The sequence below is a fragment of the Aquarana catesbeiana genome, linkage group LG02 (genome assembly GCF_042186555.1).
Source record: "Aquarana catesbeiana isolate 2022-GZ linkage group LG02, ASM4218655v1, whole genome shotgun sequence".
NCBI lineage: Eukaryota > Metazoa > Chordata > Amphibia > Anura > Ranidae > Aquarana > Aquarana catesbeiana.
Genome location: NC_133325.1, coordinates 669,695,036 through 669,712,985, shown reverse-complemented (window position 1 = coordinate 669,712,985; position 17,950 = coordinate 669,695,036). Strand labels below are relative to the sequence as shown.

The following is a 17,950-nucleotide window of genomic DNA, read 5'->3' as shown; positions in this document are numbered from 1 at the left end:
TTAAGACCCTAAATGTTTTGGTTGACATGGACAATACAGCTCCATTAAACCTTAATCCAGCTGAAGAGACCTTATACAGTATTGTCAATGGATACTACTAAAACTGACTTGTATTAGAACAGGGGACATAACTAGAATGGACATGGTACCATGGCTGTATCTTTCGCCTGCAGCAGATGAAAGCCAGCTTCTCCTCCTGACCCGCCCACAGGCATTCAGCGGCTGCAGGAGGAAAATACAGCGGATCAGTTCTAGTAAATGCTTCCCCTCCTGTCCAGGCTCCACTTCTTTCTGCTGCTTGGGCTGCCCCCCCCTGCAGCGCTCCCAGCTTCCCTCCTCTCCTCTTTCGCTGGCTGCTGTGGGGGATCATGGAGAGCAGGTGAAGGGACCAGTAAATATATAATTTACTGGGCCCTGCCTATTTTGAATGAACACAGTGAGTGATTGTTACCGATCACTCACTGTGTTCATTCATAACTGAAGCATAGTAAACTGTGTTTACTATGCTTCTGTTTGTGAGTGAACAGGAAGCCACTCAGCACAGAGCACTTCCCATTCATTCACTGTCCAGAGCAGCTGAGGCTGCAGAGAAAGGGACTGTGGAATCTCTGTCCTCGGTTCCTTTCTATGTCACAAAAGTGAGAAATCAGGGGTCAGTTTAGAACCCTGATATTTCACCAAACCTCCCAATGGGGCTTCTAAAAAAAATTAAAAAAATAAAATGAAAAAATACTTTTAAAAAAATTAAATTGTAAAAATTAATAAAATATTAAAAATAAAAAACTACTTACACTGTCCACTAACTTACTGACACCAAGCCCTGCCCTGATGACATTAACGTCTGCTGTATTGACACCGTCCTCTGCCCTGCTGACAAAGTCTATTGCCCTACTGACACTGAGCACTGCTCTACTGACTGACACCATCTACTGCCCTACTGGCACCAACCTCTGCCCTATTGACACATCCACTGGTCACTGACACCATTCATTGCCCTACTGACACCATCAACTGCTCTATTGACACCGTCCACTGATCCACTGACACTGTCCACTGCTCTACTGATACCATCCTCTGCCCTACTGACACCAACCACTGCCCTACTGATACCATCCTCCGCCCTACTGACACCATCCACTGCCCTACTGACACTGTCCACTGCTCTACTGACTGACACTGTCTACTTTTAAGGTAGGCCAAGTTCATAATTTTACAGTGACATTTGTTTTATTAATCTAAGCATATCTTTTGTGTACAAGAATGCTTTTGTTTCATTTAACGCTCTTTTAAGCCCCTGCAACTGTTAAACCAATTTGTCCACACCCATTGTTCACTATGGCAAGTTTACAACACTGCATTACTACTTTCTTGGGGCACCCAAAGGTATTTTACAGTCCTTTAGTGTATACTACAAAAAAATAGCTGTATTGTGTAAACTGGTCGGGTTTGGCTTGACGAAAAGGTGGCAGTCCTAGCTGCTGCACCAGAACAAAGCAGCAGCACTTTATACGTTGATTTTGATCCACTTCTGTGGCAGATTAGGAGAGGCACCGCTGCTACAAAAGATGAAAGACTTGAAGTGGTACCTTAATAATTCACTTCCTCTCACCTAGTGGAGCCCCTCCTAATCCGCATCGGAGGTAAGGCTTGAAATAGCTTTTTTCAATCTTCACCTCTGTAGTAAATTAGAAGGGGTGCTGCTGCAACAACAAAAAAAATCAGCCCAGTGTGGCGGGCCTTTAATAAGCCAGCCATAACTGTAGAATGAGGTAATTTCAAGCTATATCCATGCTGGATAGGGAGGGGCACCGCCAGGAAGGAAGAGGAGTCCACAGAAGCAGGCCTTATTAAAGAGCCGCTTCTTAGCCCGCTTCTTCCCGATGCCTCCCCTCCTAATCCACTATGGAAGTGAGGGTTAAAATCGCCTCATTCAAACCTCACCTACGCAGTGATTGGGTAGGCCTCCACGCTACATGTGCAGCGAGTCACTATTACCAGAACTTTGAAATAATTAATAATACTTGAACTTTTCTCTCTGGGCAGGAGCTGGGGGGGTGTGTGGAAGAAAACTTCTCTCTCAAGTGGGGATGCCAGTCTTTTCTCCCGGGTGAAAGAAAGTCTAGCTTCACCACTGGATAGGTGCAAAAACTTTATATTTGATTTATTCTGTTGGCGCTATATAAATCCTGTATAATAATAATTCAAAATTAAAGCTGGCCATCATACATGGCTCAAATTTCAACAGTTTCCTGCTAAAACAGTTGAAGTTCAAGCTGTGGCTGACCCCGTTAGCACCACCTGGCTTGAAAATTTTTGAATGGAAAATCAAAAAAGCAAATGCGTTCACGTTCTGACAAACAACTGCAGTTGTCACAACTGTTTGAATTTAATAGCTTGCAGTGTGGATGGATGAATCTACTGGTGAGTTGAATAAGAGAAATCTGTGCGTGTATGCCTATTGCTGTCACTGCAAATCGATAGGCAACCAGACAAAATGTTTTTTCAGCACTTAGCAGTATTTGATATGACACCGATATTGAGAAAATTATGTGGGTTGCAGTTGTTGACCTCCCGAAAGAACAATGCTAACTGCCTGGCTGTCAAGATGACTTTCACTGAATTTTAAAATCCTGATAAATAAACATAAAGTGAAGTCAGACCTATTGGACTCCATACCTATTCCAGGTCAATGTGCAGCACATACTGTATATATTTAAATACATGTTTTATATATATACACAGTATAGAGAGAAAGGTGAGCGTGTGTTTACAAAGGTTACCATTCCTGAACACATGCAATCATATATATTCAAAGCGATTGCTCTTCACTAAATTCCTAATGGTTCCAAACCCATAAACAAGAGGATCACATTAAATCAGTTTGGCAGACTTCCCTTTTGGCTCGCTGCACTTGACATATCTCCTTTGACTCACGCAGCTTCGGTTTAAGTATAATCATTTCCTACATACTTGAGCATGTGAATTTGATTTAGATATCACGTTTCTTTTTCTTTACCCAGAGCAGCGAATGTGTCTCTCAGGTCTCCTTTATCAATGAAGCCATCTCTGTTCTGGTCCATAATGGTGAAGGCCTGGTGACAAGGAAACAGCACAGCATTAGTTAGATCCGCAGGATCTCCCATCCTCTCTGATCTTCGCTTACAGCCTGTGACACATTTCACTTTCAGTTAAAAATAAGCAACAAACAAAGCCTCTGTGAATTACACACGTTTAGTATGCTAATGAATCCTGACAAGGGGTTTAATTAAAATACAATTAACCCACCCCTAGTTCTGTGAACTAAATTAATACTAGGCACAATATGATGCTGGATGGCTTCCAATACATGATTAGATACAGCCAATGTTAACTCTATATGAGAGTTTGGGAAAAAAAGACAAAAATACAATACTATAAATATGAGATTGTAAAGGAAAAGTTGTCTCATTTTTGCAGAATATGAGAAAAGAGATTGTACAAATGTTCTTGGCCGTAAGCTGCATCAGATCAACAAAATGTAGAGTCTTATGTGAATGTATAACATGAGGCCTGATCTGAAAGGAATGAATGGTTTCTCTCTTTAAAAAATCAATCCAGCATTTACACCAGAGATGGCTGCATTGAGTATCATAGTCTGTGACTTTGTGACTGAGTTGTAACTACAGAACTGGTAACCTAATGTGGTTATATAAAGCTTTTAGAAGATCCCACACCTTGATATTGAGGTAAAGTCACACTCTGCTCTGCCTAGGAGGGAGAAATTTGGGGGGCTGAAAGATGACATATCATTCATAACATGAAAAATACACATTTCTTTTTTTGATGTGTAAAAATCATGTTGACACAAACATCCCTGATCATAGGTGATGGTTGCAGTAAAAGATGACTAAGGCTGGCTATAGATGATAAGATTTTCTTCTCTTCCACCACGGGTGGCAGGAAAGAAAATCACTTGATTCCCCCATTAACACAGTCAGTGTTGGTGGGGGAATGCCTCCCACTGCACCATTGTATTCTGCCAGCAGGGGTGCAGGGAACATTGTGGGCCGACAGAATATAATGGCTACTGCTAAAGGCTATAGCCAATGGCAGTAGCCATATGTAAAAAAAATCCTGGACTTCAACCTGATCTCATGGGAGAATTCAGTAGGGAAATCTATTCTCCTACCTCACATCCCTCAACCCTTTTGTTTGGATGGTGTGGGCTCACTAAAACCCCCCTGAGTGTTCATAAAAAACTGCTGGAATTGGCAGCTGGGGCTCTCAACTTTGCATAAATGCTAAGATTACTATCTAAGGCCAGTAAATTTGATACATCAGATCAGATGTACTCTGCACTGAATTGGAATCTGCCTGGACCAAAGACCAGACAAACCTTGTGAAGTACTTTAATTTAATTACATTTATTTTGCTGTTGCTATTGTCTGCTTTTGTAATATCTTTTTTGTAGATTTGTTTCTTGCGTGGCTTTCCTTGTCTTTTCATTTCATAATAGCTAAAAATCATTAAGCTTCAACTCTAAATGCTCTAAACCAGATCTTTTGTCTCTTGAAGAAGCTACTGTACACTGAACTGAACTCTACTTCATCCATGGCTGGAGTGTCATTGGGTGTCAAAGACATTTTTCACAGTGATGATCCCTCTCAGTCTACTGGCAGTTAAATTGTTGTCCTATGAGCTGGAAAATCTCTGTGCAGGGCTGAAAGTGGCGTCATCACATATTGGTGACTAAAGCAGGAAAATGTAGCTGCTATCATAACATATTGATGACAGTGGTGGGATTGGAGATTGTCATCGTCACACACACACACGAGCTGTGTATGCTTTGTGAATGTGAACAGATAACAAACATATAGAAAGAGTTTCTCAAATTGGGCTGTAAAAGTAGAAATACATTTTAAACCATCCTATTTCTAATACTATTCCCCGTGTATTGAATTGTATACTAACTGTATTGTCTCCCTTTACATTATAAAGTGCTGTGGAAACTGTTGACACTATATAAATCCTGTTATTTAATGTAAATAATAATATTAATAAGCTAAATATATTATATAATGCAGTGAACAGTAGTTTTACCAATATTGCTGTTTTTGTGATTTAATTTTTTTTTAACAATTTGTTAATCACAACAAGGGTAACAGTGTGCCTTTTACTCTAGTACAGGGGGTCCCCGGGTTACGAACAGGATAGGGACTGTAGGTTTGTTCTTAAGTCGAATTTGTTTGTAAGTCGGAACAGTACCTTTTTTAAGTGCAAATCTAGTCTCAGAGACAGGATGTAAACCCAAATCAACAGAGAAAGGCAACCGGATGGCTGGGGTGGCATGGTTAGTTCAAATATGTTTTGTTTCTTTTATTTTTTTACTTTTTAATCACTTTTTTTTATTTGTATTTATTTGTAGCTTGTCGTTTACTTTTTTTTATTTTTGTATAATTTTCTTATTTTTAATATTATTTTTCTTATTCTTTACATTTTTTAATTTTTTTTTTATTTTATTAATTTAATTATTACTGTATTTCTTATTTTTATTTTTTTTATCAATTTTTTTTTCACTTAACTTTATTGCTATCACACAGGAGGAAACAATTCCCTGTGTGATAGCAATTGGAGGTGACAGGTTCTCTTTATTGACCCTGTCACTTCCAAAACAGGAGTCCAGGATCGCAGCTGAGCACAGCTCTCCCCTCTCACTATTTTCATGGCAGCAGCAACAGGAGACTGCAGAGAGGTACACTGTATGGCACAGCAGGGAGATGGATGGTGAAAGCAGCCATCAGAGGCCAGGCAGGCCGGGCGGCCGGCCGCGGTGCACCATCGCGGGGCAGCGGCGTAGGAAAGACCGGGGATCGTGGAGGCTTCGTAGGCCGCACAAGGCCTCGGCCACGACGGGCAGTTTCAGCGGCCTGGCAGGCCACCGGACCATACCAGGCCTGTGGATGGGCAGGCAGGAGGACGAAGGGGACCCGCAGCCAAGACAGGAACGGAGGAAAGGCTCAGGAGAGGAAGATTCGGCCAGCAGTGACGTCATTCGGGCCCCGTTCGTAAGTAGGGGTCGTTCGTAAGTCGGATGTTCGTAAGTCGGGGACCCCCTGTAGTTTTGTTATTGGGAGGAAAATCAGACTGTAGATTCAGTTCAGCAAACAAATGTGAAATTAAAGAGCAATTCCAGGCAACAACCAATCATGGAGCAGCTAATGATATTGAGCAAGTGCTTCAGTTGTCCAAAAACCAGAAAAAATTACTTAAAAGACATTAGTACATATTGCTCTAAAAGGAGTCAGGAGGAGGATATTCAGACTGTGCCTTCTGGGGTCTGTTGTATGTAACCAACTGAATCTCTGCCTCCTGCATACCCAATCACTGCTAGACTGCTAGAGGCAGCAAGTAATCTGCAGTGTATGTTCACCCAAGTAGATGTTTTTTCAGGATAGAAAGAGTAGAGTAAACTCATGCATTTCAAAGTTTACAATTTATGTTTGTCTGGAATGTTTTAAGGGCTCATTTACTCCACAATTCCTATGTTCAGTGTGCAATTTGCCACCACATTTACTTGTATGCAGTGCATTTTTTTTTTACTTTTTTTAGTTTGTTCAGTTGCATTTACATGCAACATGCTCATTTTTTAAACATATGTTTAAACATATGTGTATACTAGGCTTATTGAAATACATTCATTTTTCTTGCATATACATTTGTACTGCATTTAAAAATGCATTATGGTGTAAACGAACCCTAAAGGTTTTATATACTGTAGAAAGCAGACCACATGTTATGCCAAATGGGCAAATACTCTACCTCCTTAAACTCCTGTATTTGGCTTTGATCGAACATGGAGAAAACATTTGAACCTCCATCTGCCTTCTTTTTTGCTTTCTTGGGAGACTAGAAAAGATTAAAAAAAAAGTGTAGAATTAATATCTGTACTTCAGTAGTGTGCAATGATTCAGAATTCTTGTTGTAAGAAGGAACCTATAAAAGACAAACTTAAAAAAAAGGTTTGTGTACAGTGTTTTTCTTTCCATAAACACTTTGTATTCATATACAATATAAGCCTGCTATTTGACTTGTCCCGGAAGAGTCAAATTTGTAGTACAGCCCCTCCCTCCTTGCACATCAAAGCCCTCTCCTCTTCTGGAAGTGTCTAACTAATCTCTGTGATGACTCAGCATCTCTAGACCTCCCCTCAACTCCCTGCAAAATATTTTATGTAGTTGCTGGAGAAGGAGCAAAGGGGAATACTACAGAGTGTCACTTGAGTCACAACTCTGATTCTGCTGGGGCTGCTGACATCACATGCAGTGGCAATTTTAGGACATTTGGAGGTTTACATGTAGCACCCTCTAGTGTGTTAGAATAGATTTTTCAGTAGTGTAGGTAAATTGTTAGGCTTGGCTGGGAGCCAAGCCTGTATTTTTTATCTGGGTCAAGTGAGTGACTCAGGGAGGGTTGGATGACTCACAGGCAGCATCTCTGTGATCTCCCCTTCCTTATGGAACTTGCTGTAAAATTCCAGAAGAATGGGCATGGAGGTGAGGATGAGCTGTCTGGAGTATTCTGAGGGTTCTGACCAATCCCCAACACATGGGATGGCAGGGGGCAGGCCTACTTTGGGTCAGCCCAGCTGGGGCAGTGGAGTTCGGGTGGAAGATGGAGATGGATTGTTAGGCTGTCGGGGGCCCTTGAGGATAGCCCCATAGTCTTGGGGGGTGACCTCAGGCCTGGGCTCAGGTACGGAAGGGACCCTCGTTCATGACACAGGGGGTGTCCTGACCAGAAGCAGGAGAAGGACAGCAGGAGGACACTGCTCGGCAAATCTCCATGGAGGAAGACAGCCGGGTGGGCTGGGGAATGTTACAAATGGGAGAGCACTGAGAGACATGCTTGAGAGGACTGGAAGAGAGCAGTCTGAGATGGATGCAGAGTCAGTCTGGGAGAACTGTGGAAGTTTAGACAAGAGGGCTGGACAAAAGGGCAGCTACAGCCAGGTGGCCTGGGAGTGCCTGATGAGGTGCTGCTGGGATCAGTAGCCATAGAAGGACAAGTGGGCACTAGGACTTTGCTACACAAACAGCGGGCCATTGGTCCCTGCCTGTAATGGGCTTCTGCTACCAATCTGAGTCTTTTTGTCAGATCATCCAACAGTGCCAGCTGGTCCTGGGAGTTGTAGTTCTGCAATCAAAATTTGTGCAGGAGGAAGATGAGAAGTGTACACATGGACTGTAAATAGTTGTGTCCCTGAAGAGTTCTTTGCTGAAAGTCAAGTGGTCATCCCATAATACCCTAATCCCTATCTAAGTTTATTCCCCTCAATAAAACATAAAAACTTTCTACTTGCGGCTCCTTAGGGGGTGCGCTACATACACAAGGGAGGCTTTTACAGATAATAACATACCTAAGACACAATCAATGCACATACTGTATAGTCTTATGGAAGACATTAGGGATGAGCCGAACACTCCCCGGTTCGGTTCGTGGCAGGCAAAAAATTTGTGCGAACACTCGAACACCGTTAAAGTCTATGGGACTCAAACGTGAAAAATCAAAAGTGCTAATTTTAAAGGCTGATATGCAAGTTATTGTCATAAAAAGAGTTTGGGAGCCCGGATCCTGCCCCATGTATCAATGCAAAAAAAGTTTTAAAAATGGCCGTTTTTTCGGGAGCAGTGATTTTAATAATGCTTAAAGTGAAACAATAAAAGTGAAATATTCCTTTAAATATTGTGCCTGGGGGGTGTGACTATAGTATGCCTGTAAAGTGGTGCATTTTTCCCGTGTTTAGAACAGTCCCTTCACAAAATGACATTTCTAAAGGAAAAAAAGTCATTTAAAACTGCTTGCGGCTGTAATGTAATGTTGCCCCCCCCCCCAGCCCATTACCAGGCCCTTTGGGTCTGGTATGGATATTAAGGGGAACCCTGCAACCAAATTAAAAAAAAAAAAGGCGAGGGGCCCCCAGGCCCTATATACTCTGAACAGCAGCAATATACAGGCGGTCCCGGGGTTACAAACAAGATAGGGACTGTAGGTTTGTTCTTAAGTTGAATCTGTTTGTAATTTGGAACAGGTACATTTTGTAAGTGTAGCTCCAGCCAAAAAAATCTATTTTTAAGCTTTTTGGATAACATAGGGAAGGGTTATCATCACCCCTGTAACATTTGTTTTGCTGCCTGTGCCCCTGTACAGAAGATTTCACTTCACTTTCTGTCCCAATGACAATTGGATTTAGAAAATTTTGGGTGGGTTATTAGGGAAACAAGGATTGGTGATAAAGCATCAGTGGAGACACCTTCTTCCCATATTAACTCTTACAAGAGAGAATTTCCCTGCCTAGGGGTAGATTTCCTCTCACTCCCTGTTGTCTCCCTCCACTTCTAAGTAGGAGTCGTTTGTAAGTCGGATGTTTCAATATAGGGGACCGCCTGTATATACTGTACGACCTACCCTATACACTCTGCAGAAAATTGGGCCTTAGGTGTTGGTGGTACCAGAACACTATAAGCCCTCACAGTTACCCTTGGTGGGCGCTGGGACAGGCCCTGCTGTGAAATATTATATCAAGAATTGTAATTATGTGCCCCTGTTAAACAAGGGCATAAAAATTGGGCCATAGGCGGTGGTGGTGGTGGCACAACACTGTAAAGCCTCACAGATACTTTTGTTGAGCCCAGAAACAGGCCCTGCTGTGAAATATTAGATCAAAAATTGTAATTATGCACCCCTGTTAAACAGGGGCATAAAAATTGGGCCTTAGGCGGTGGTGGTGGTGGTGGCACAGCACTGTAAAGGCTCACAGATACTTTTGTTGAGCGCAGGAACAGGCCCTGCTGTAAAATATTAGATCACAAATTGTAATTACGCACCCTTGTTAAACAGGGGCAGAAAAATTGGGCTTTAAGCAGTGGCTGAGAGCGCTGACCAGAGTGTTTTGGTGGAGGGGGGTTTTTCCTGTCAGAACACAATAGAACAGCAGGACAGATCGCTGTACTAAAGTTGAATAAGTAGTACAGTGACTCCACCTGAGCGTTCAGTTTTGTTTTTTTCATTCAGCCCTGCTCTGTTGAACGAACAAAAACTACTAGTGTGTACTAGGCTTTAGACCATGGGTGCTTAACCTGTGGCCCTCTAGCTGTTGCAGAACTACAAGTTCCATGAGGCATTGGAAGTTACAAACATGACTCCCAAAGGCAGAGGAATGATGGGATTTGCAGTTCTGCAACAACAGGAGGGCCATGGGTTGAGCACCCATGCTTTAGACCATCTATCTGTGTCTGATACAAAAAGTCATCAGGAAGGTTGTGGCTCATAGCAGTAATTGGTGATTAGTATGGGGATAGGCAAATCTCATTGTTACCAAGACCTGCCGATGTTCCCTGTTTATATTCTGACTACTTATCAATAAGGATGAGCTCCGGCGTGTTCGCACAGCCCACGTGCAGAGCCCGCCAGGAAGTCGGCACTGTGCTGCGCTAATCACAGGGAGTGAGACATTTCCCGATATCTGCAGACACGCATTGGGACAATGTCTCACTGCCTGTGATTAGCGCAGTGGAGTGCTGACCTCCTGGCGGGTTCTGCACGTGGGCTGTGCGAACACGCCGGAGCTCATCCTTACTTATCAATAAGTAAGACTTTATCCAGAAAGGAAAATATGATTGACAGTATTAAATTGTTGGGAAGAGCGATTGTATATTTTTAAGATCACAGCGGTACTATTAAAATTCCTAAAGCAACCTTTGTCACACCCCTGTACTTTATCCGCTATATATGCTCAGATAATGACACCAGCCCATATCCCAAATTATGGGTAGAACACACACGCTCTGTGATTTCAGCTGTCTTTGTGAAGACTTTGTATCAACAACTTTTCTTTTAATAATGAACCACTTACACAGCAGTGCGAAGTTCAACTACTACTAACTCTGGATGCACTCCTTAATTTTAAAGAATTCTAAATTAAATATATTTATAATATATACTTAAATATTGATATCTTTCATCACTAATGCAGGGCAAGCACCATGTGTAATTGCATTCACAGGATACGTCTGATAAATTATATATGCTTATTAAACAACATAAATTAAGATAACACATAAAAAGAGCAATAGATCAGGGTGTGTCTTTACATTCTCATGAATCCAAGAGCCTCAAAGTCTCCCCATGATACTCCTAATCTCTAAACGAGGAGAATCATTGAGGGTGGTTTCAGTTTATTGGATATTGTTCTTCCAAAGTCTACTGTCTTATAATTGCTCAACATGTGCAGGAGGAGTTTTGGCCTGAAATCTGTTTATGAGTAAAATCATTATAAAAGATTCAGTATGAGGGAGGTCTGTTATCGTTTCCACTCCTCATACTAGAAATAAATGTTCACTGAAAAAATATACCTTAAAATTTCAATGGGGCATACTCTGGTATTAACAGTTCAAAAACCTTTTCTTGTCTTTTTTTAATGGTTTGTTGAGCCCAGACCAGTGCTGGGCTTCAGTGTTAGTGCACCATTGTTCTAGGTGCCAGATGGCAGTGTCATTGTCCAGGGAAAAAAATAACACTGCCCCATTTGTTCTGGAAGCCCAAATGTCAGTATTTAATTGTTGTTAGACCCTGTTTAATAGTGTACATTTTTCTGGTACCCTGATTATCACAATGGCACATTTTTCAGTATGGGGATCAAATCTGATTATATCATGTGCTTGTAGCCAAGGTATCACCTCATTATTGTCCAAGGAACTTAGTACGTGCCACAGCTTTGAGAGCACATATCTCAGCACATATGTGTTGGCAGCCTATTGCATTAGGGTGTGCACCCCAAAGCTCAAACACACATACAAGTGCAGAGTTCAGGTGTGCACTGCATATAGAGTACATAGTTCAGGTGTGCACTGTGCATAGAGTGCAAAGTTCAGGTGTGCACTGTGTATAGAGTGCAAAGTTCAGGTGTGCACTGTGTATAGAATGCAGAGTTCACGTGGAGCTTGCACACAGAGTGCAGAGTTCAAGACTGCATGGGACTGGTCCACTTTAAACCAAAATGATATCGTTTTCCCCAATAAAAATAACCCCCTCCCCCCTGTACCGAGTTCTTCTCCCATCCCAAATCCCCCTCCTTGGCTGTAACTGATAGAAGAGCAGCTACAGCTTGCCTCCATAGGAGAGTGGAGAGTGCAGGCTGCAGGGAGAGCACAGACTTCAGGAGGTGCTGGTGCTGAACTAGCATGGCTGTGCACATCCCCTGCTCCCTCCTCTGCTCTCACTGGCATGTACCGGGGCAGGGAGAGTTCAGTGCAGGAAGTCGCGAGAGAAGAGCTGTCACCTGTTGACACAAAATTCCTTGCTTCTATGTTTACAAATAACAGTAGAGTGCAGCAAGCACAGGGCCAGCCCCGGAGGTAGTTACAGTTAGGGAAGTGCCCGGCCGCTGGCACACTGAACGTTATGTGCATACGGTGATTAGGGTGTGCCCAGGCATATCTGGCACACCTCGTATTCATGCTTATGTTTCAGTGTGCCTTTCTTCTAGGAGCTTAGGTGCCTGTGTCTCTCTAACCTTTTGCTTCAAGTGTCAGTATGCCATGCTTCAAGGATCCTGACTATCAGCTTGTCATTGTTTTGTGAGCCTACGAGTGCTTGTGTCAGAGACTTATGAGATACCAAGCAGAGATGACCAGATTCAGGCAATTTCCTCAAGGTGGATACTTGCAGCAACAATCCTTGCATCATTTCTGTCTTCTAGTGGTGTTCTGTTTGCTTCTTCATTGCGCATTGTATGTCCTCCTGTCTCCCATTGCCTTTACTGTAGGGTACCATGTACTGGCAAGCCAAGAAGAGTTGTTTTAAACTTGCTTCATTTTCAGACTGATCTGGTAATAGAAAGATCTGCCCTTGCTGCTCAGAGTCTTCATAGTCATGGGGACAAGATGATCCAGACTCCATAAGACTGGTGAGCTTTAGGGATATGTTAAACCCAGAAAGGTTAAATAATCGCAGAGTTTAAAAAATACTTTTAGAATTTTTAATCACGCTCTTTTTGAAAGTCAGTAACTCTCTCGATATGTTGCTTTTCTCTCCCAGGCTTATTTGGAACACATGAGAGAAAAGGGACAGAGAAGCTGTTGTATGTAATGTTTCTGCTGAACATGGCAGATATTCCTTCAGGATGACTTGGAAGAGACAGAAAATAATCTACTCTGTGAACTTACACTGCACATCCATTGTAACCACTTGTACTGGTTCCTACCATCATTGCTGTGGTGTTTTTTTCTTATTTTTAATTTGATAAATTGATCTAGTTAAATAAATTTTATTTAAAAAAGAACTGCTCCTTGCCATAGCTGTTGCTTCATGTGTAGTAGCATCTACTTGGACATGCCACATAACTAGCAATGCTTGGTAAGCATCGGCCTGACCATACATAGCAAATGAACTGAGGTATACCAGATTTCTTTTAAACTTTCAAACTTCTTTTAAGTGGTCGTCCATTGTCATCACTGAATCAGATGACAGGGGACTCTTGTTTCAAAAAGGTCTGATACTACAGCAGAAGCAGCATTTAGAGTGCACATCTCAATTTTCAGGCTCCACTATTGTATTCAGCAGTATTCAGGAGATGCCTTGTTTAGATTTTCATGTGATTCTTGAAAGAGTAACATTAGGAGCAGGGTTGAGCCCACATCCACACTTTCCTTGGGGTTTGTAAAATATTGTATTCAGCAGACGTGGTATCCGTGGGTTTCCTGAATACAGGATGCAGTCATTGTTCGGCTGATCATTTTCCGCCAGTCAATTTTTAAATCAAACTTTGGTGGTCCATAGTCTAAGACTAAAATTTAAGGAGCCATAGGTGGCCCTGCAAGAACCATCTAGTTCGACAAAAGTGGAAGGGGAAGGACGAGGAGGAAGGTTTTAGAATCAAGTCTTACATCTGCATATATGTGATGTTGTGTTTCATATGCTATATGAGAATTGAAATTGCCAAATATGATTTTGCACGACCACAACATAGCCCTTCTCTACATGTGACTGTAGATATAGCATTCAGTGATGTGGAAAAAAATTCCACATAGGAAAGATCTTTGAAATATGACCACTGCTCCCCAACTTTAGCTGTAGCTTGTTATAGATATGGCACTCTAAAACCCAAGGCTAGAGAAACATGAATAGCTCCTTAGATCTGGAATACAGCCTCCTGCAACCAACACCAGTGCTGCCTTTCCTTACAACTGAAGCAGCATGAACCAGAGTAGTCCTCGAGGCTGAGGACAGGATAAACTTGTACTTCAAGAAAGAATGTTTGAAAGGAATAAGAAGGATTGAGTACTAACCTGACAGAAAATCACAATTTTAGAATCACCATCCTACTGTGACTGCAAAGACAAATAAATCATCCAGTTGATGTCAGCTGCTTAGCTGGCATGAATCAGCCTGCCAAAAATTTGTTGTGTCAAGTCTAGGAATTGTGGTATCTTCTTGCTGTCTATCTGTTTGCTGCTACAGGAGATACATTTGTTTTTCATGTGTATTTTACGATGAGGTAGCACTGGATATTTTTCTTCCCAAAAGTCACAAATTACAATACATTTTAATTTGCATATTTAATTAAGACACTCCATTATATATGCAGTGGAATAGAACATCATTTTGTGTATCAAATGTATGTGAAAAATGTTAGTGTGGAGCACCATGTGTTGGAATAAGAGTCTTTAATTAGTTAGCAAACACTGTTATGCTGGCCATATACTATACGAAAAATCGGCTGAAATTCGGTCATTTAGACAGTTTGTTCGTTTTTCGGCCAGTTCATGGGCACAACATCGATAATCGTTGGAACAGTTTTGAGCCAAAAAAACGAATGACAAGTTTGGAAATTTTCTGCTGAAAGAACGATAAATTAAAATGTTAATGTGTTTCCCATCCAAACTGTTTGCACTAGGTATATTTAAAAAAATGAACAAAAAATGCATTCATTTATGTCCACTGAATGTTTTATCGGTCATTACATGATGGCACTATCGTTTGCGCTCACGGCCGAATGTTTGTTTTTCGAAAATGTTTTTGCCGATTTTTCGTATAGTGTATGGCCAGCATAACTCACAAACAGAGGAGTACCTTGGGGGGTTGTCTGCTTGGCCCACAGCTTTGCAAGAATGCTTGCATAGAGGTTTTTGACATGCTGTCAGCAAGACCTCAGATAGAACTATGCTAAATGAGCTGGGAGAAGTTCTTCTAGGAATTTCTAGTCCTAGTTATTCTGCACTAAAGTGTCATATGACACAGTCGAGGGGAGGCCTGGGAATACTTCCCCTCATTCTGTTCCTGGCACTGCTCTATGTAGGATCTGGTGGGTATTTGAGTGGAAGTGGGGGAGATTTTTTACTAGGAAGAGGGCTTAGTAGGAGAGAGGGGTATCTGCTGGTGGGGAGGTTTGCTGCAAAAAGGGGAATTCATCACAAACTGGATTGCCCATTTTTTGTCTGCCCACATATTGCCATGATTGCCTGTTTGTTACCTGCATATTGCCACAATTGCATTTGTAGCTCATTTTGAGAGAGAGGGGGATTTTTGTTTTGAAGACCCATTAAATGTCATTATTAGTTTGCCCATTTGTTTTCCACATACTTTCCTCAATTGCCCATGTGTTACCTACAAATCATATTGTCATGATTGCCTTTTGTGTATTGTGCATGACTTCCTATCTGTAGCCCATGTCAATGCCATAGAGCACTATGGGGTTGTTTTACTAAAACTGGAGAGTGCACAATATGGTGCAGCTGTGCATGGTAGCCAATCAGCTTCTAATTTCAGCTTGTTCAATTAAACGTTGACAAACAAAAACCTGGAAGCTAATTGGTTTCTATTCAGAGCTGCACCAGATTTTGCACGCTCCAGTTTTAGTAAATCAACCCCTATGTGCACCACTAATAAAAGTAAGAATTTTATTTTTTTACCAATATGATTACTGTATATACAGAGTTCACATAAAGAATAGCTTTACTGCCTCTAATTGTGTATACCAATTATTAATACTCATTTTGTTACTATAAATATTTTTACATAAAGATGAGCATTGGGGGATGTGAGAAATAATCCACTCTGGGTGTCAAATGTGCTATGTACACCATTGCTCAAAACACCATGGGCATTGCCAATAACAACACTTCAGTAAATGTTTTTGCTTTATTCTTTTGCTTTCTTTTACTGACAGTGCAGAAGTGTGAACTGTGTTTGAATTTATGTGAATGTGTTTGAAATACTGTTGCCAGACACAGTATTGAACAAAAACTAGGCTGTTATTTCTGTCTTAGAAGCAGTAAGATAGTAGGGCTGTTATTTCTTTATATTATTTCCAAACCTGTTAGCAGAGAAGTTTGCTTTGAATTTAAATTTAAGAAACTACAGGAAAAATATTTTGTTCTGTGCTGCCTAAATTTTGGTTAGAATATACTATATAACAGCCCTCAAAATTTCCACTCATCTGCTCGCATTAGGGGAGTGGAAATAAGCTGAGGGCGAGTGTGGGAACCCCCCAAGGTGTAGCATGTCACTACTGCTGTTTGTGCGGATGGGATCTGTGTACTGCTCCGATTTATGGGATGAATAGGAGCGTGGGGCGAGAGGGGATTGGAGCAAAACGCGTACCCGCCCACACAAGCAGCAGCGGTAGGATCACTGTTTTTGGTTATCACTGTGTATTTACTTATGTTCTACATTACAGTTAACACTGTTAATTCATTATTTACACTATGCTTATTAAGGTTCATAGAGCTCCGCTACAATATTCACTACAAATCACCTAAACCATAAATCTAATTCAAATATAGATGAACAGCGGAGCTCTATGAACATTAATAAGCATAGTGTAAATAATGAATTAACAGTGTTAACTGTAGGGATGAGCCGAACACCCCCGGTTTGGTTCGCGGCAAAACATGCAAACAGACCAAAAATTTGTGCGAACACGCAAACACCATTAAAGTCTATGGGACTCGAACGTGAAAAATCTAAAGTGCTAATTTTAACCTCCCTGGCGGTATGATTCTTTCGGATTTTAGGTGCTGAAAGCGGTACAATTATTTTGCATGGAAATTTGGCGTTTTATATTGTAGGTCTGTAAATCTTAACAATAACACACTTAAATCTGTCCAAACCAGAGTCTAGTAGATATCCCGGGTATGATAAAATTTGAAACACAAAAACATAAATTATAATATAATAAATAAAAATAAATAATTAAAAAAAATAAAAAAAAATAGTAATAAAATAAATTTCCCCACAATTCACTATCGCTCAATTCTGCAAGTGTTCTAATTTACTATCGCTGTTTTCTAGCTGATCTAAAGCCACTTTTGACGTAAAGGGACACTTTTTGGTTGCTATGGACAATCTCCAGTTTCCAGGCAGAAAGAACAGTGTATATCATGTAAAACTGCATGCAGGGCATGGGCCGAGCACTGGGGACAAAAGGGATGTGAAATAATGTCATACAGTACTGTAATCTGTAAGATTACAGTACTGTATGTATTATGATTTTGACATTTTTTTGAATTTGCCGCCAGGCTCCGCCCCCGTGCGTTGCGCCGCTCGCAGGGAACGGAGCCTGGCACGGAGAGGCTTCCAAGGAGGACGGAGCCCTCGGACACTGCGGGGGACATCGCAGGATCCCGGGGACAAGGTAAGTAAAGCCGCCCCAGGATCCTGCAATGCGATCCCGAGTGTGGCTCGGGGTTACCGCTAATGGTACTGAATTTTAACCCCGAGCCACACTCGGGAATACCGCCAGGGAGGCTACAGGCTAATATGCAAGTTATTGTCATAAAAAGTGTTTTGGGACCCGGGTCCTGCCCCAGAGGACATGTATCAATGCAAAAAAAAGTTTTTTTCAGGCGCAGTAATATTACTTTAAATATTGTGCCTGGGGGGTGTCTATAGTATGCCTGTAAAGTGGCGCATT

At 41.6% G+C, this 17,950-nt stretch overlaps 1 protein-coding gene across 1 annotated transcript in view; it reads right to left on the bottom strand.

Moving 5' to 3' along the window:
- The window catches only part of MYL10 (myosin light chain 10), a 98,600-nt gene that overhangs the window by 46,163 nt on the left and 34,487 nt on the right, over positions 1 to 17,950 (bottom strand). The window contains exons 2-3 of the mRNA XM_073618033.1: positions 6,799 to 6,885; positions 3,017 to 3,092 (exon numbers count right to left, since the gene is read on the bottom strand). Coding sequence (XP_073474134.1) covers positions 3,017 to 3,092; positions 6,799 to 6,885 — 163 coding nt within the window. The remainder of the gene's footprint in view (positions 1 to 3,016; positions 3,093 to 6,798; positions 6,886 to 17,950) is intronic.